The 20623-nt window shown below is 36.2% G+C and overlaps 1 protein-coding gene across 1 annotated transcript; it reads left to right on the forward strand.

Moving 5' to 3' along the window:
• Positions 1-14675: 14675 nt before the first annotated feature.
• On the forward strand, positions 14676-15788 carry LOC147410906 (GDSL esterase/lipase At3g26430-like). Its single transcript, XM_086447742.1, has 3 exons — positions 14676-15123; positions 15242-15462; positions 15608-15788. Exons 1-3 carry the CDS (start codon positions 15108-15110, stop codon positions 15758-15760), a joined length of 390 nt encoding a protein of 129 aa, XP_086303868.1. The 5' UTR covers positions 14676-15107; the 3' UTR covers positions 15761-15788.
• Positions 15789-20623: the final 4835 nt, after the last annotated feature.

Raw genomic sequence — 20623 nt, forward strand, 5'->3', positions numbered from 1 at the left:
AAACAAAGGATTCTTTTTATTTTTATTTTAAGGTATGGCGATTCATTGGTGATGACAAAAAAAAAAATTTTTAAAAAAAATAGGAAACAACGTTTGATATATAACTTATTTTTAGTTAGTTGTTTTTCATTTTTTGTTTTTTTTAGATGATTTATGGGCAAGAGATGCTACCCATTGACAGCAGATGGATTTTTTTTTTTAAAATAAAAAAAAAAAAAATTTGAGTTTCTGCTGAAAGCGCCCTCGATCCGCGGGGTGCGCGGATCCGCTTTTGACCCTTGAGGTTTGGGAGTCGCCACCTAGTTATTACGGTCTAGGAACCAAATTGACCCTACAATGGATAAAAAGAACTAATCTACTATAGAAATCTGAATCCGGGGATCATGTTACGGGGTTGGAAGGTGTTAGGCACCAACCCCACCCGGCCAATGCCGGTCTCTACTTATCCCAAATAGATCTACATTGCTAATGATAAAACCTAGATTAAAAAAATAAAAAAAAAACCTTACCTTCAATCTGCAAAAGCGCTATTCCCTTAGATCTGAAAAACAGTTCCTTGTACCGTACTCCTTGCTTCGCTTTGTCTCCGGATCTAATTTCTGATCTCCGAGGCAAGGTGTCTCTTTCTTAGATCTGGATGCTTTGAATTTGTGGTGGATTTTTGGGGTGTTTTTGAAAGATTTTTGGGTGTTTTTTAAGCTAAAATCGGAGTAGAGGTGTTAGGGAAGGAGTTGGGGCTCCAAAATTAGGGTTTTGGAAGGGTTGTGGGGGCTTCTTCACCTACTTTTCCTAGGGTTTTTTCTTTGATACGAAAATAGGGTGTGGAGGCTCTTATTTATAAAGTTTTTAGAAGCATTTAGGGTTTGATTAGGGTTTCTTTTAGGGTTTCAATTAGGGTTTTGACTTAGTCTTTAGGGTTTTAGGGTTTTGACTTTAGTCTTATGAGATTGACTTGATTAGTTTAGATTAGGGTTTGGATTTAGGGTTTTGACCTTAGTCTTATGAGATTGACTTGATTAGTTTAGATTAGGGTTTTGATTTAGGGTTTTGACCTTAGTCTTATGAGATTGACTCGATTAGTTTAGATTAGGGTTTTGACTTTAGTCTTAATTGATTGACTTTTAATATCTTGACTTTAGTCTTGCTTAATTGACTTTAATTTTGACTTCAGTCTCACTTGATTGACTTTAATACCTTGACTTCAATCTTACTTGATTTACTTTTAATTTTTGGAGAACCCCCCTCTAAAATATCTTTAATTCTTTGGACCCCCAAATGGAGGGGTCCTTAAAGAAATATCCCACGAACTCTCAACAATTTTGCCTGAGAGTCAAATTAATCGATTTTTGAGGTTCAAAGTTTTGAATTAATTTCATTAATGTTTCACTTTAATTATTTAATGTTTTATTTATTAATTTCGAATTTTTTAATTATGAAAATTGTGAAATTACCGTTTTGCCCTCGGAGAGGATTTTTTACGTTTTAAGTCGTTTTTCAATGTTCCAGGATGTTTTGGAATCAGTTTTTCGTAAGGAATTCAATGGGAATGTTGGTTTTTGTCATTTATGAAGTTTTTTGTATGAAATGATCGTGAACTTTATGAGGGGTATTTTCGTAATTTTGTCAAATTTTGTGAAAATTGGCGAAGTGGTTTACTTGGTTTCGATTTATTGTTTTATGTGTTTGAGTGGATTTTTCTAAGCGTAATGCAGGCTCTAGAGTTGTTTTGATGTTAGGGGTATTTTGATAATTTAGTGATTTTTATCGTGAAGCTTCTTTTTTATTTGCAAGATGATGATTTCTATGTTTCTGGGGTCGTATTTTCCTAGCGTAGTGTGATTTCTAAGTTTTGTCAGTTCGAGATACCTCATCCAGATTTCTGAAACATATCTGGTAACAAAATAAAGCATTGGAATAGACATCCATCATTGGGAACCTTTGCGATCGGGTTGACGACTTGATTAATCAGGCGGATGCAAAAATGGAGTGTCTACAGATGCCCCTCTTTGGCAGAGGGTTGAAGCAAACTAGATAACAAATCTATCTTGATAGATTAGTGCGATATCCGAATGCCAAAGCTAGTGACAGTTCATTTTGCAGCCTGATTTAACAATTCGTCGGGGTATTCAGATCATTGTGCATAAAACTCTCCTCGAACTAAAAAAAATGTCAGGTCCTTGAGCGCGAGCTCTCACTGGCAGTGTCAGATCCTTGAATTTAAAAAAAAAAATTCTCCTTGACTGATATAACAACTGTGCAAGTGTGTGGGCTCAAAATCTGAGATAGATTTCAAAGAGTTTGAGTTGGAAATGAGTCAAATCTGAACATGAAGTAAATATAAACTGAGCATAATTCCGAGAAAACCCTCGGCGGCATCTGAGCATAACTCCAAGAAAACCCTTGGCGGTATCTGAGCATAATTCCAAGAAAACCCTTGGCGGTATCTGAGCATAGTTCCGAGAAACCCTCGGCGGCATCTGAGCATAATTCCAAGAAAACCCTTGGCGTATCTGAGCATAATTCCAAGAAAACCCTTGGCGGTATCTGAGCATAGTTCCGAGAAAACCCTCGGCGGCATCTGAGCATAATTCCAAAAAACCCTTGGCGGTATCTGAGCATAATTCCAAGAAAACCCTTGGCGGTATCTGAGCATAGTTCCGAGAAAACCCTTGGCGGCATCTGAGCATAATTCCAAGAAAACCCTTGGCGGTATCTGAGCATAATTCCAAGAAAACCCTTGGCGGTATCTGAGCATAGTTCCGAGAAAACCCTCGGCGGCATCTGAGCATAATTCCAAGAAAATCCTTGGCGGTATCTGAGCATAATTCCAAGAAAACCCTTGGCGGTATCTGAGCATAGTTCCGAGAAAACCCTCGGCGGCATCTGAGCATAATTCCAAGAACCCTTGGCGGTATCTGAGCATAATTCCAAGAAAACCCTTGGCGGTATCTGAGCATAGTTCCGAGAAAACCTCGGCGGCATCTGAGCATAATTCCAAGAAAACCCTTGGTGGTATCTGAGCATAATTCCAAGAAAACCCTTGGCGGTATCTGAGCATAATTCCGAGAAAACCCTCGGCGGCATCTGAGCAAAATTCTGAGAAAGCCCTCGGCGGCATCTGAGCATACTTCCAAGAAAACCCTTGGCGGTATCTGAGCATAATTCCGAGAAAGCCCTCGGCGGCATCTGAGCATAATTCCAAGAAGACCCTTGGCGGCATCTGAGCATAATTCCGAGAAAGCCCTCGGCGGCATCTGAGCATAATTCCAAGAAAACCCTTAGCGGTATCTGAGCATAATTCCAAGAAAACCCTTGGCGGTATCTGAGCATAATTCCGAGAAAACCCTCGGCGGCATCTGAGCAAAATTCCGAGAAAGCCCTCGGCGGCATCTGAGCATACTTCCAAGAAAACCCTTGGCGGTATCTGAGCATAATTCCGAGAAAGCCCTCGGCGGCATCTGAGCATAATTCCAAGAAAACCCTTGGCGACATCTGAGCATAATCCAAGATAACCCTTGGCGGCAACTGAGTAAAATCCAAGTTAACCCTTGGCGGCAACTAAGCAAAATTGGCACAGGAATGAAGGACTTTTGGGAAAGAATGAATGAATTTGGAAAAGACTGATCAGAGTGAATTGAATAAATCTGGAAGAGAAATGATCGAATCCAGGAATGATTGGATATGGGAATACCATATTAGTTGATCTCTGGACATAGTCAAATGTGAGATCCGAAGTGCTTTTCTTTGAACCTCAAGGATTTATCCAAAAGTTTTATGAATTTAAAACCTGAGTTTTTATTTCTTTTGAACCTCAAGAGTTTTTTGAAAAACTGTTATCAAGAAGGTAGCCTTAAGTTTGAGATTTTTAGGATTAACATTGCTCCAAAAACAAAATGTCCCTAGTTTGACAATAAACATGGGATTGAAAATAATTGAACACATCATTAAAAAATGCCCCTAGTATAAGGAGGAAAAAGAAGAAAGAAAATGCCCCTTGTGTGAAGGTTTGAAATAATTGATTACCACAAGCGCAATAAAGACTCAACTTTTAATTTTGATTAATTTTATTAAAGATTTTGAGTCAGGCTCAAGAGAACAAAATATTTCCTTTTGAGACTTATCTTTGCCTATATGATTGGAATAATGTTGACTTTGATTGAATTTTCATTTGATCCGAATAGTTTTGATCTTGATTAAATTTTCATATGTATATGATTAGGCCCATTTGCTTGAAAAGGCCCCGGGCACACCCCACCCTGTTTTGCACACACCACATGCACGTTTATCGCTTTACTCACTTACACGTCCCATTTAGCCAACGTGGCACTAGTGCGTGGCCCGGTCTCTTCGGAGATGCGACGTCATTCATGAAACCCACAACTCCAGTCACGTACCTTAGGGTATATCAAACTGGGGGCATTAATACCGTCTGATCAGGTGATTCTGAGAGATATATTGATGCACCCAGGCTGGGGCGACCTAAGCCTTTGACCTATTGTAAGCCACACAGTCACATGTCCCGATTGCCAACGTAGTACTAGTACGTAGTCGGTCCCCTCATGGGATGCCAAACCATTTATGAAAGCTACAACTCTTGACTCGTACCCGTAGGTATAAAAGGTAATCTAAGTATATCAATTGCACTTCTTGGTCAAAACCAGTGCCTAAGCAAGATCTTGCCCCGCTGTACCCTACTGTACGAGGGGGATAGACTACGTCTATTCTAGACGAGAGGTATTTAAGTGGGCCCTTGCTCAGCATTGTGCGCCACCTCTCAACTGGAGATCAAACTGGCTGTTTTTGGCTTCAGAGAAGTGAATTGAGGTTTTAAATTATCACCTATACGGTATATCAAACCAAGTCACCACGTATCGAAAGGTATATAGGTGTGCTTGGGCAAGGGTGGTCAGATAAAAATGCATTGCACGTAGTAAGCTTAGAGTCTAGAAACCTTCCCAGTAGGTCACGACTCGAACTTATCGTGGGTGTTCCCGGGTTGTTCATTGAATGGAATCTTATGAGACTTTGTGATTGATATGAATGTATGTGAATGATGATATCAGAATGCATGTGAATGTATGTAAGTGATGTGAATGATGAGATCCGAGTGCATAATTGATCTCAAGGATAAAAATGTTACTTTTGAAAAGTAAAATGGGTGCACCGATCCAATAAAAAAATCCATTCTTTTACAATAATGACCCAGTCCATCCCGATCCAACAATCATGATGGACCAGGCCATTTAAATCAAAATGGAAATCAAATTTTCAAAGAAGAAAAAGAAAGTATTTTCTAGAAAAAATGTTTTCCAAAAGAAGTGTTTTCCAGAAAAAATGTTATTCTCTAGAAAAAATGTTTTCTAAGGAAAAAATGTTTTCTAGAAAATGTTTTCCATAAGAACAAGATTTTCCAAGAGAAAATGCTTTCCAATAACAAATTATTTTCCAGAAGAAAATATTTTTCGAAAGAAAAGAAAATGAAGGAAAAATAATTTACAAAAGATCTATTTTTGCATGAAAATTTATTGAAATATGTTTGTGGAAGTTGTTATTCAATGAAAACATTATTTGTCAATATTTTTCAAGAGTGCAATAAAATTATTTTTTTTGAGTAATCATTACGTTAATGAATTGTTTAATGGATTGGTGCACAAAATTCAATAAAATCTCAGGGTTCATTTAAAATGTTATCAAGGGGGTGACACTGAAATTGGTTAAATTCACCTTCAAAGAGGTTTAAGGGTTATCATTGTATCTAAGCTCAATCGTCCATCGTCTAGGTAGGGTTGTAAATCCGATCAGTTAGAGTAAACGTCAATATCAAGTCAACAGTCAGAAATGACCTCAAAATTTCTCAACATCATCCAATTGTTCTTTGAAGATCATAGTGCTTCAATCCTATCGGTTATAAACAATATCTCAGTCCTCAGTCTTAATCAAACTCGTGTGGGTACTTGTCTTGAGTTTTCATGAGTCATTTGGGTTAGCTCGAGTCCTTTTTTCCAGCAAGGTCATGTCTTCCTTATATTGAGTCTACTCTTTCCTATTGAGTCAAGTTAGTTCATCGAGTCTATAGAGGTGTCTGTTGCTCCATCTGAAATTGATCGGATAAAGGAAATTTTTGAATACCTTGAGCGTATTAACGAATTAACTAATAATCTAGATTCAAAGACAAGAAGATAAGAGTCGGGCTCAAGAAAGCAAAGGTCATTGACCTCGGAACAGAAATAAATTCCTAAAGAGATTCAAATAGAACCATCTTATCTCTAGAGGAACACAAGGGGATAATGAATTTACTCAGAAATTTCAAAAGACTTGTTCGTGTGATCATATGAGAGTATGTTAGGTACAAGCTTGGGTGTTGTTCAACACGGAATAGATACTCGTCTATATCGATGGAATCAAAGAAGATGTTATAAAATGTATCAGCACTATCCTTACTACATCTTGAGTTTCAAATCACGTATTATCAGTCGATATGGGGGTACCTTTTGAACTGATCTCTGATAACGGGTCGTACTTCAAAGCATAAATCATTACTCTATGTTTAAAGTTGAAGATCCGGAAGCACAAATCATCCCCCTACCGTCCTCAGATCAATGGAACGGTTGAAGCAGTTAGTAAGAGTCTCAAGACTATTATCAAGAAAATGTGTCAATCACATCGAGATTGGTCAGAAAAATTATCATTCACGCTATGGACATATCAAACTTCAATTCGATTCTCTAGTGGAGCTACTCCATACTCTTTAGAGTATGGCATGGAAGCAGTCTTGCCACTTGAAATGGAAATTTCATCTCTTAGGGTCTTGTTAGAAAATCATTTGTTAAAAACAGATTGGGTTCGTCAGCAGTATAAAGAATTAAACTTGATCGAAGAAAACGAGTTAAAGCCCTGTACCATGTGCAAACTTATCTAAGAAGAGTCACCCGTGCATTGGACAAAAAGGTCAAAGCTCATCATTTACAAGTTAAGGATTTAACTATCAGACTTCAAAGAAAATTGAACACTCCTCCTCGACTATAGGAGAAAGTCTGAATCCAATTCATTCGTTAAGGAAATATTACCAGGAAAGGCTGTCAAACTTCAAGATCATGATGGAATTGAATTACCAGAACCAACCAACCTTGACTAAATCAAACGGTACTACATTTAAGGAGGCCATCTTTGGCCGAATCAACCTTCATATTACCCAGTTACCCAGTTCAATATATCCTTTCTCAACCCTTTTGTAGTATTTTCAAAAAAAAATTATGCCTTTTTTTTTCTCAGCCCGTTCACCTAACCTAGGGGAGGGAAAAATTCGAACTACGTCTTGGTCTGATCCTAAAATTCTGGGGTACGTAGGCAACCTGAGAAGTTACTTCAGGCCCGACCACATCAAAATAAAAAAAAATCTATTTCCCCACACAAAAAATAAAAAAAATTCAAAAAAAAAAAATTCAAAAGAGAAAGAAATATCATCCAAAATGGGGAAGAAAATTCAAGAAAAAAGTTCAAATGAAATGCCACACAAGGGGCATTTGGGGTTTTTGAGCCTCAAAATCCCTTTCTTTTTATACCCAGTCCTAAGCTTACCCATAAAAGTCCTCCTAAGTACTGTGCGAGAAGTCAAGGAAGATAGCAAAGCATGATCAGACAGCAACTCCAGAAGTTCAGAAGAGAAAAAGAATATAAAAAAAGGATGAAGCCTACTAAGTTGAAAACTCGAAAAAGGGCAACTTAGGCAAAAATTAAGGCAAGCTCGCAAGGTTGAAAATCTGAAAGGACAACTTTGGCAACAATCAGAGCCAAGAGAAAAAAAAGAGCTCGTTAGATCGAAAACCTGAAAATGCGATCTAGGCAAAAGCTAGAGCAAGCTCGCTAGATTGAAAACCTGAAAAGGCGATCTAGGCAAAAGTTAGAGCAATAAAAAAAAAAAAAAATCCCAAGCTGAGAGCGGTCCGAGCTAAAACATCAGAAGTCCGAATAATCAAGTTCAATACTTAGCTTAAATCAAGCATAGACTCAGAAGCCACAAGTATCTTGTCTACGATCGATCTAAAAATGTTTACTTCCCCAAGTGAACCAAGGGGGATAAGGGTGAATTTTATAATGAAACTCGAAAGGAAATAATTTTGTACTCTTGAGCCTGACTCAAAAACCTTCAATAAAATTAATCAAAATTAAAAGTTGAGTCTTTATTGCGCTTGTGGTAATCAATTATTTCAAACCTTCATACAAGGGGCATTTTCTTTCCTTTTAATGTAATTTTTCCCCTTATACTAGGGGCATTTTTTTATGATGTGTTCAATTACTCTCAAGGCCATGGTCGTTGTCAAGCTAGAGGCATTTTGTTTTTGAGCAATGTTAATCCTAAGAGATAATGACAACCCCAAATTTAAGGTAACCCTCTTGATAACAGTTTTTCAAAAAACTCTTGAGGTTCGAAAGAAATAAAAATTCAGGTTTTAAAATTTTTTGATAAATCCTTGAGGTTCAAACAAAAGTATTTCGGATCTCACATAGGAGATATAACATTCTTTCAGTCTCCAGATTCTTTTCCAGATTCAATCATTCTTGGAATCAATCATTTCTCTTCCAGATTCATTATCTTCCAGATTTATTCGTTCTCCGGTTTGTTCTAATCAGTTTTCTCCAAAATTCATTCATTCATCTACCAGTTTTGCTCAGTTGCCGCCAAGGGTTATCTTAGATTTTGTTCTGTTGCTGCCAAGGGTTATCTTGGATTTTGCTCAGTCTCCGCCAAGGGTTATCTTGGATTTTGCTCAATTGCCGCCAAGGGTTATCTTGGATTTTACTCAATTGCCGCCAAGGGTTATCTTGGATTTTGCTCAGTCTCCGCCAAGGGTTATCTTGGATTTTGCTCAGTTTCTGCCAAGGGTTATCTTGGATTCTGCTCAGTCTCCGCCAAGGGTTATCTTGGATTTTGCTCAGTTGCCGCCAAGGGTTATCTTGGATTTTGCTCAGTCTCCGCCAAGGGTTATCTTGGATTTTGCTCAGTTGCCGCCAAGGGTTAACTTGGATTTTGCTCAGTTTCCGCCAAGGGTTATCTTGGATTTTGCTTAGTCTCCGCCAAGGGTTATCTTGGATTTTACTTAGTTGCCGCCAAGGGTTATCTTGGATTTTGCTCAGTTTCCGCCAAGGGTTATCTTGGATTTTGCTCAGTTTCCGCCAAGGGTTAACTTGGATTTTACTCAGTTTCCGCCAAGGGTTATCTTGGATTTTGCTCAGTTGCCGCCAAGGTTATCTTGGATTTTGCTCAGTCTCCGCCAAGGGTTATCTTGGATTTTGCTCAGTTTCCGCCAAGGGTTATCTTGGATTTTGCTTAGTCTCCGCCAAGGGTTATCTTGGATTTTGCTCAGTTGCCGCCAAGGGTTATCTTGGATTTTGCTAAGTCTCCGCCAAGGGTTATCTTGGATTTTGCTCAGTTGCCGCCAAGGGTTATCTTGGATTTTGCTCAGTTGCCGCCAAAGGTTATCTTGGATTTTGCTCAGTTTTCGCCAAGGGTTATCTTGGATTTTGCTCAGTTGCCGCCAAAGGTTATCTTGGATTTTGCTCAGTTGCCGCCAAGGGTTATCTTGGATTTTGCTCAGTTGCCGCCAAGGGTTATCTTGGATTTTGCTCAATTTCCATCTTGGATTTTGCTCAGTTTCCGCCAAGGGTTATCTTGGATTTTGCTCAGTTATCGTCGAGGGTTTTCTCGAAATTTTATTCAAATTATGCTCAGTTTATGCTCAGACTATGCTCAATTTATGCTCAAGTTTTACTCAGTTTCACACAGTGCACACACTTGCACATTTGCACTTTTTAGTCAGGGAGAATTCTTTAAAATTCAAGGATCTGACAACGTCAGTGAGAGTTTACGCTCAAGGACCTGACAACCTTTTGATTCGGGGAGAGCTTTACCCTCAAGGATCCGAACACCCTGACAAATTGCTAAATCAGGCTGCAAAATGAACTGTCACTAGCTTTGGCATTCGGATATCGCACTATCTACCAAAATAAATTTGCTATCTAGTTTGCTTCAACCCTCTGCCAAAGAGGGGCATCTGTAGACACCCCATTTTTACACTCGCCTGATTAATCAACTCGTCAACCCGATCGCAATGATTCCCAATGATGGATGTGTATTCCATTGCTTTATTTTGTTACCAGATATGTTTCAGAAATCCGGATGAGGTATATCGAACTGACAAAACCTTAGAAACCACGCTACGCTAGGAAAATACGACCCAGAAATATAGAAATCATCATCTTGCAGACTAAAAAGAAACTTCACGATAAAAATCACTAAAAATTGACCAAATTACCAAAATACCCCTAACATCAAAACAACCCTAGAGCCTATGTTACGCTTAGAAAAACTCTCTCAAACACATAAAATAACAAATCAAAAACAAATAAATCATTTCGCCAATTTTAACAGAATTTGACAAAATTATGAAAATGCCCCTCATAAAGTTTACAATCATTTCACACAAAAAAACTTCATAAATGACAAACTAATATTTCCATTGAATTCCTTACGAAAAACCGATTCTAAAACATCCTAGAACATTAAAAACTGACTTGAAACGTGAAAAGTCCTCTCCGGGGGCAAAACGGTAATTTCATAATTAAAAAATTCGAAATTAATAAATAAAACATTAAATAATTAAAGTGAAACATTAATGAAATTAATTTAAAATTTTGAACCTAAAAAATTGATTAATCGGACTCTCAGGCAAAATTGTTGAGGGTTCGTGGGATATTTCTTTAAGGACCCTTCCATTTGGGGGTCCAAAGAATTAAAGAAATAATGGAAGGGGGTTCTCCAAAATTTAAAGTAAATCAAGCAAGACTAAGGTTAAGGTATTAAAGTCAATCAAGTAAGACTGAAGTCAAAATTAAAGTCAATTAAGCGAGACTGAAGTCAAAATATTAAAAGTCAATCAATTAAGACTAAAGTCAAAACATTAAAAGTCAATCAAATAAGACAAAAAGTCATAATAGAATTATAATTGATTAATAACTCTATCTAATAGAGTTCTAACTTAAAAATAATTCTACCTAAAATAATTCTAATTAAAACATAATTCTACCTAAAACAAGTCAAAACTAAAACACAACTCTAATTAAAAGATCTCTAATTAAACACTAACTCTATCCAAATCAACCCCTAAAAACATCTATAAATAGTAGGGGTGCACATGGTTCGGATTGGTTCGGATTTTGGCAAAATTGGAACCGAACCAAACATGATCGGTTCTACAACTTTGGAACCGAACCAATCCAATTACCCTATAGAACCGATCCAATCCAATCCAATCTTGGTTCGGATTGGTTCGGATCGGTTCTCGGTTCTCATACTTAATATTTTCAATAGTAATAAAAATCATTAAAAAATAATGAACTAATCTAATAGTAATAAAAATCATGAATCAATCCAAAATACTTATTATTTTTAACACATTAAAAATAAAAATCATGAAAACAATTAGAAAATAAAAATCATTAAACACTTACCTTGTAAGGGATGATCGAAGATCAAATGCATGCTTAAAATCAAATGTTGCTTGTTGCTTGTTGCTTATTTAAAGTCGAATCCATCATTAATCAAGAAAATATATCAATCTACAACAACATAAAGAACACAATTATGCATTTATGCTAATTAATATTAAATATCATAAAGTAAAAACATTAAATAAATAAATAAATTCACAATCATCAATGATTTTAATCAAAAGGCATAACAAAAACAAATATAATATGAAAATAATATAGAAATCAAAAAATAAACAATAGAAAATGAATAAGTGAATAAATACTTAACCACAATTCATGTTTATGCCAATCCAACTTGAATTCCAAAAATAAATTCAAATAAAAATCATTCATCAAACAAACAAATGTCTCACTCACAAAAATAAATAACCCATGAACATATGTCTTATATAATACAAGTCAATACAAAATAGAAATTATAACTAAAATCAAGTGAGTCCATTCCATGTCTTCTTTCATGCTCCAATCCATAAGACCTAAAAATAGAAAAATAAACATCATCATTAATTCATTATTAAATATGTATTTAAAAAGCAATTTACTTCTTACTATAATTTTAGAAAAGTAATTTACCTATAATCGCAAGTGAAGAGGCATTTGAAAATCAACTAATCACTAAACAGATGGAAAGATTTCATCATCTATAATGACTGTAAAAAAAATGAAATGAATTTTCATTAAATAGAATAATTATAATTTTATAAATGAGTAAAATGACAAAATAACAAAAATAAAAGGTTACCTGACTCAACTTCTTCAAGTTCCTCTAGCCTCTCTTCAACATCAATTGGAAGAGGTGAAGCACGTAACCAATCTTGTCCACAAATTAAGCATTCCACTAATTTTGGAGTTAGGGAGCTTCGAAATTGATCTAGTATACGACCTCCAGTGCTAAAAGCACTCTCAGAAGCAACAGTGGAAACAAGAATGGATAATAAATCTCGTGCCACCTTAGAAAGTATGGGATATTTGAAAGAATTCATTTTCCACCAATTCAAAATTTCAAAATTCAAGTCTTGCTTTTCCACTCTTTCTTCCAAATATTTATCCACTTCCGATTTGCATTCCACACTTTCTTCTTCTTCCATTTGTCTTAGAAACTCAGATTGGAGATACTTTCTTTGCACACTAACTTCACTAATTGGTCGATCAAGATCCATCTCTTTTGAATTCTGAGTAAAACCAGATGAAGAAGCAACTGAAGTTGAATCAAGAAGTTGATATTGTTCAAAAATTTGATTCATTGTTTCTCTTACCTTCTTAACCAAGCCATCAACCTTCGTGGGTGTATAAAGATTTGAGTAACAAATTTGACATACCTCAACTTGTAACAAGGATCTAACACCACTGCAACCAACAACATCAAGTTTACTTTATCAATGTTCCCCCAGTATTTATCAAATTTTTCCTTCATCTTTATTGACATGGAACTCAAGCAAGGATCAAGGCTCTCTAGACCAATCAGAAATAGTGCTTTCAATAGCACAAACTTCATGAAAATACGTATTAGCAGTTACATACAATGAGCCTGACATGCGTTTAGAAGCCTCGTAAAAAGTTTGCAAAAACTTAGCTAATACCCGAGCATAATTCCAATCTTCTTCGGTGGGAAGCCCATCTTTGAGTTCATTACTAAACTGTGGTTCTTGTTCTTCCAATCGTTCAAATGCTTTTTGAAACTTTACTGCAGTTTCCAACATAAGGTATGTTGAATTCCACCTAGTTGAAACATCAAGAACCAAAGAACTCTTACACGTGATTCTTTCTTGGTCAACGCACTTCTTGAATTGTTGAGCTCTTGCAGGGGAACTTCTAACGTATTTTACAACACCACGAATTTTAACAATTGAATCATGCACATCATTCATCCCATCCTTCACAATCAAATTCAATATATGCGCACAACACCTCATATGCAAGAACTCGCCATCTAAAATGCAACCATGTCTTTTATTTAGCTTTCTCTTCATGTATCCCACGGCAACATCGTTAGAACTTGCATTATCAACCGTAATAGTGCACACATTTTCTATACCCCATTGAAGCAAACATAACTCGATCATTTTACCAATTTTCTCGCCTTTATGACTCGTAACTACACAAAAGTTAATTATCCTTTTATGTAATTTCCAATCTTTATCTATAAAATGCGCAGTAAGACACATATAAGAGATATTTTGTAAGGAAGTCCACAAATCTGTTGTGAGGGAAACTCTATGCACAGAACTATTCAACAAGTTCTTCAACTTCTTCTTCTCAGCTGCATACAATTGTAAACAATCTCTTGCCACCGTGGTGCGAGATACTAATTGAAATTTAGGCTGCAACACACTTAAAAAGAATCGAAATCCTTCACGTTCAACAATCTTGAAAGGCAATTCATCAACAATAATCATCCTAGTCAAGGCATCTCTACACAACTCTTGATCAAATTTCCAAGCGGTAAGATTACTATCTCCTTCTTGTCCTACTTTTTGGAATGATAAAAGTTTTTGTTTTGTCATTATTGTATAGATACTTGGAACATTTACTCAAATGTTTTCTTAATGTGGTAGTCCCGTTAGCACTTGAATACCCATAATCTGTACCACAATAATTGCATTTAGCCCTTTCTGCCTTTCCTCCTTTATCAATTTTTATTTTGACAAAATGTTCCCAAACATCAGATTGTGGCCTACGAGGTTTCTTTCGAGTAGGACTTACATCTACTTTTGAGGTTGCAGTGCCACTACCACTACCAATTGTCGAATTTTGAGCAACAATTGGTTCAATACTAGAAGTTGGAACGTCCGCTTCTCCAATACTTGACATCTAATAAAAGTAATAAATCCTTAGTCTAACATAACATTAAAGCAATTATATAAAGCATTACATTCAAAGAGTTAGTACTTTGATGTTAGTATCTCATGATTTTGGTGTATTTATTTCTATTTATGAAAAAGAAAAAATAAAAAAAAATAGTTAAAAAATATAACTAAGAAGCAATCAATTATTAAGAATAGAGAAAAAAAGTTAAAACCACTCAATTGTAGACTATAAAGTGGTTATGAGGTCCCCTAATTCACACGTATACTCGTTTTCGTAATTTTTTTTAAAATTTTATAATTTGAACAATTTGATGAATTTACCTTTATACCTGTGACATGAATGTAACTCATAGGAAGGATACATAAGTCAACATTCCATGAAGGACAGGATAAAATTTTATTTCAGCAAACTAATCTATTTTCCATATCTCAGCAGTCTAAAATTTCATTCAAATTGCATGTAGGGATAGGCATTCTTGTCATCTGTTTAAGGTGACGTTAGGTGATTAGTAAAAACCACACTATTCTTTTCGTTTTCTTGTATTTAAGCAAAAACAAACAAACAATTAATGTCTTGCTCAACACAAGAGTCTCTCTTACAGATCAATTTATCAGTTTGGGGACTCGATATCCGATGTAGGTAATCTAATTCGTGAAAATGAAGGCGGAGCCCTTTGGTTCATTACTAATCTTCCATATGGTGAGACCTTTTTCAACAAATCAACCGGTCGATGTTCTAATGGACTACTTATGATCGATTTCTTGGGTAAATCTCGTGTTTCTTGATTGTTTCTTGTTTATTTCATATATTTTGCATCACTAGATCTATTGTTTTGAGGCTAATTATAAGTTTCTATTATGTATAAATTTGATGCTTTTTACAGCTAATGCCCTTGGTCTCCCCTTCCTTAACCCTTACTTGGATGATGAAGCATCGTTCGATCATGGTGTGAACTTTGCAGTCGCTGGAGCCACGGCAATTGATTATTCCTTCTTTGGAAACCACAATATTCAAATGCAAGTGACCAACAGTTCCCTTTCTATCCAACTTGATTGGCAAGTTGGTTCAAGACTCATCTCAAGACTATCTGCAGCACTAAATCAGGTGATTTAGCTAACTATGTACTCTTCATATTAGAGGAAACAATAGGCCAACAAAATAAAATAAAACAAAACCTTATTATATCCACTCTATCATACCTATTATTAGGCCAATTTTGGGCATAATTACTTATTTACCAATGTTACAGAGTGTGCCAAGAAACTTGAAATGGCTCTGTTTTTGGTGGGAGAGATTGGAGGCAACGATTATAATTACGCTTTCAGCCAAGGCAAAACCATGGAGGAAGTTAAGTCTTATGTTCCACACGTCGTCAAGGTCATCAAGAATGCCATTAAAGTGAGTTTTTTTCTTTTTTTTCTTTCCTAAGAACATAATTTTTTAACTACATTACTATACCATTCTTGCGGTACTCGGGGATTTTTTTTTGCTTCTGTTTGTCAATTTTTAAAATTTTCCTTGACTGTGTTTGTTCGAATATATCAGAAATTTTTGTGTTTGAATTTCACACAGAGAATCCGAGCGAAGGATAGAACCTTCGAAACGAGTGAGAATAACGGCAATAAGAGAGAGAGAGAGAGAGAGAGAGGAGAGAGAGAGAAAGAGAGTTACCTCTGTTTTTGTTTTCCGACGAGGTGAGGTAACGGAGGGAGACGACCGAGAACGGCGGCGAGGTTTACGAGCGAAAGAGAGAGATCTCTGTGTTTCCGACGAGGTGAGCGAAGGAGACAGCGGCGATGTTTCGAGAGAATCCTCTATATTTTCCGACGAGGTGGCGCGGGGAGACGACCGGCGAAGACGGCGGCTAGGGTTCTCGTTCTCGATTTACAAACTCCCCAAATTCGATGCGAAGGAGAAAGAGAAATTAAGAAAATATTTTTTTTTAAATCATTATATATATTATATATAATAATATATATATATATATTACGGTTCGGATTTCGGATTGGTTCGGTTTATTATATTCTTAATCCGGAACCGAACTGAATTAACCTGATTTTTTTTTTTTTCAAACCGTACCCGAACCGTGGGTGTATTTAATCCGAACCAATCCAATCCAAAAGCTTCGGATTGGTTCGGTTCTCGGATTTATCCAATCCAATGTGCACCCCTAATAAATAGAGGTGGTCACACCCTATTTTCGGATAAAATCATAAACCCTAGGAGAAGTAGGTCTAGAAGCCCCCATAGCCCCCTATAAACCCTAGTTTTGGAGCCCCAACTCCTTACCTAACATCCCCCCTTCAATTTTAGTCTAGAAAACGCCTAAAAGTCCTCCAAAAACACCCCCAAATCCGCAACAAACTTGAAGAGTTCAGATCCAAAAGCAAGAGATACCTCGGTCTAGGACATCCGAAGTCAAATCCGGAGACAGAACGAAGCAAGGGAGCACGGTACAAGGAGCTCTTTTGTCAGATCTGAGGGAACAAAGTCCTTGCTATCGGAAAGGTAAATTTTTATTTTTATTTATTTTTATCTAGGTTTTAGCAATGTAATTTACTTGGGAATTTAGTAGAGACCGGCTTTGGCCGGGCGGGGTTGGTACCTAACACCTTCCAATCCCGTAACATGATCCCCGAATTCAGTTTTTTTTTGGTTTTAGATTAGTTTTTATCCGTTTAGAGTCATTGATCGGTTCCTAGACCGTAATAACTAGGTGGCGACTCCCAAACCTCAAGGGTCAAAAGCGGATCCGCGTACCCCGCGGATCGAGGGTGCTTTCAGTAAGCAATAATAGAGAAATTTTCTCTCTCCTACCTATGGTGAAAAATAAAATTTCTTGACTAGATCATTTTGTGATATTCAAAAATAAGATCTAATACCACAATGTTGTAGATGACAAATTTCATAAATTTCAACAACAACAAAAATTATTTTTCACCGTTAAAACTTTTATTTTTAAATTTGAGTGCTCGATTGCTGTTCATCTTCAACATCTTGGATCAACCTCAAAAAAATTTATTTTTTAGAATTTCTTTTTTACCGTGAGTTTTTTAATGAAATATAGAAGGTGGTGGTGTTCAATAGCCAATATAATAATCCATATGGCCCCACAACTTTTTTTTTTTAAATTTGAAATCTTAAAATTAAAATCTGTGACAGAAGTTGTGCAAGCAAGAGAGAGAAATTTTTTCTGTATTACTTACATCATTTGTGTCATATGTCAATCGGTTGTTGGGTTGTGAGCAAAAAATCACTCGTTTAGAACAGAGGAGTTTTCTAATCTTTCCCCTGGCTCTTTATTTTTCTTTATTACCATATCTCAGATTTTTTAACATGAGACCCAGCCTACGATCCATTGCCTAACTCATGATCCCATGGTCCAACCAGCCTTGATATTCTATAAAAGGATGCAATACATATCCGAACAATGAATCCTGACTCCTTATTTTTCTATCGATCCGATGGTCGATCTCCTTTCTTCAAAATACAATATAACTTCAAGCTGTAATAATGGTGCTCTACCCTTTATTTTTGTATGACGAAAACGATGGGATTTTCTTACTATCATACACAATAGGAGACGGCTACCACTTCCCTTTTTAAAGAGTTTTTTTTTCCAATTCCAACCCATCACCAAATTAGAAGAAACTCCAAGAAGATGAGAACTCTAATATATTTAGCAAACCACAATATCCCAATCGATGGAAACTTCTTAGATTGCAATAAGTTATTTCCAACTTGGTCCCCAATGTCCTTAGCCAATAGCAATTCAATCCTTTTAAAAAATTAGTATTTAATTGGACCACAAAAGGATATTTTAATTCAAAGAAAACCCAAAATAAACAAATAGTTTTGATTAAAATTCTAACAATCTCCCACTTGGTCTAATAAATAATTTTGTTTTGCAAAAAAAACTTGGGTATTGAAAAGTTTTTTTACTTTAAGATCTAGTGGCTACTCTTAGTTTTAGAAATCATTGGCTAAGACAATTAGTTACCACTTTAACTTTCACCCAATCTCAACGACAATGCCAATAGTGGATCATGAATGCTTTGGCACTCCTTAGAGTCAGCACCAAGACAATTCCATGATCACAAAATTGGATTATCAAGGAATTGAGAATTTATCCTCATAGTGGTTTTGTAGAGTATTGAGAGATAATATAAACTCCTTATGCAATTACTTGTGTACATTCTCTAAATTCGTCAAACTTCACATATTGAATGTGTCACTCTGATATGTTACAACAACTGCCATGTGAAAACCATCACCATCCTATCAAAATGAAGGCTTTAATAATGCATTGCCCAAGTGCATCTAGCCAAGCTATCCTCATGAACATTTTAACCGTGTTCTCAAGCCAAATCTTTATCCTCATTGCATAATGCACAAGATACATGTATATATATACCATGGTACAACAATAATGTCAATAGTAAAGAGCATTAAATAAAATTTTATTATTAATAACTGAACTGACAATAATAGTCTCAAATAAAACATCAATAAAGATAAGATAAACCATTTAGGTTACATAGTCAAAAGACTCTAAAACTCCCATGTGACTAACATGCTACTTGAATACTTTAGGCAATAACCCTTTAGTTAGAGGGTCTGCAATCATTTGGTCTGTAGACCCATGGGATACTTCAATAATGCCCTCTCGAACTTTCTCACACACTAAACAATACTTGATGTCTATGTGTTTGTTGCTTTTAGTAGTTCGTTCTTTCTTCACAAACTTGGTTACAGATTCATTGTCACAAAAAATAACCAAAGGCCTATGGATAGAATCCACAATGCCTAACTCCATGATGAAGTTCCTTAACCACATAGCCTACCGAGTAGCCTCATAACAACTGATATACTCAGCACATGGTGGAATCTGCAATAATCGATTGTTTGGAGCTTCTCCAAGAAACTGCCCCACAAGCGAATGTAAAAACATATCCAGAAGTAAACTTCCGAGTGTCGGAACATCTAGCAAAATCTTAGTCTGAATAACAGACTACTTTAAGCTCACTTGACCTCTTGAAAACCACTATAAAATCTTTTGTCCTCTGTAGGTACCTAAATACCTTCTTCACTGCTTTCCAATTATTGAATCTCAGGATTTTTCTAATATCTACCAAGCATGCCAATAACATAGCTGATATCCGGTCGGATGTAAATTATTGCATACATAAGACTTCCAACCACTGAAGCATATACTTTTGAATCTGTCTGAATTCTCTCGATTTGGTTCTTGGGACAGTATTTTTCACTAAAATTGTCACCTTTAACCACTAGGGTCTCACCACGTGCCCAAGACTGCATATGAAATCTCTTGAGAACTTTCTCAACATAAATTTTCTGGGACAAACCCAGTAACCCAGCAGAACGATCTCTATGAATTTTGATCCCAAGGACATACTTAGCATTCCCCATGTCTTTCAAGTCAAAATTCGATGATAAAAAATGTTTCGTATCATGAAATAAGTGAATATCGTTGTAAGCAAGTAGGATATCGTCCACATAAAAAATAAGAATCACAAATCTGCTCTCACTAACCTTGAGGTAAATGCATTTATCCACCACATTTTCTTTGAACTCATGCCTGATAACAACTTAATCAAACTTTAGGTACCACTACCTAAAGGCTTACTTCAATCCATATATGGATTTCTTCAGACTGCACACCATGTGCTCCTTGCCTTGGATTGTAAATCTGTCAGGCTGAGCCATATAGATATCCTCTTCAAGGTCACCATTAAGGAAATTTGTCATTACATCCATCTAGTGTAGTTCTAGATCATAATGAACGACTATGGTCAAAATAATTCTCAGAGAATCCTTAGATGATACAGGAGAAAAGGTCTCTGAGAAATCAATACCTGGTTTCTGCTTAAAACCTTTTGCAACCAACCTTACCTTGAACCTTTCAACCTTTCCTTCTAAATATCTCTTTCTCTTGAAAACCCACTTGCAGTCAATAACCTTACGATTATTTGGAAGAACTACTAGTTCCCATACATGATTTCTTTTCATAGATTGTAACTCTTCCCTCATGGCCTCTTATCAGTATTGAGATTAATTGTTTTTTATGACTTCTGCAAATGACAAGGGATCATCCACATAGATTTCTCAATTCATCTTCTTATAAATATACTTCATAATCAGCTGTAATTGCGAACCTATACTCTCTAGAGGATCTCCGCAAAGGGATAGGTTCCGAAATAGGAGAAGATGTCTATGGATGAACTGATTCTGTAATAGGAACAAC

The sequence above is a fragment of the Akebia trifoliata genome, chromosome 1 (assembly GCF_017979445.1).
Source record: "Akebia trifoliata isolate Shusen 1 chromosome 1, ASM1797944v1, whole genome shotgun sequence".
Classification (NCBI taxonomy): Eukaryota; Viridiplantae; Streptophyta; class Magnoliopsida; order Ranunculales; family Lardizabalaceae; genus Akebia; species Akebia trifoliata.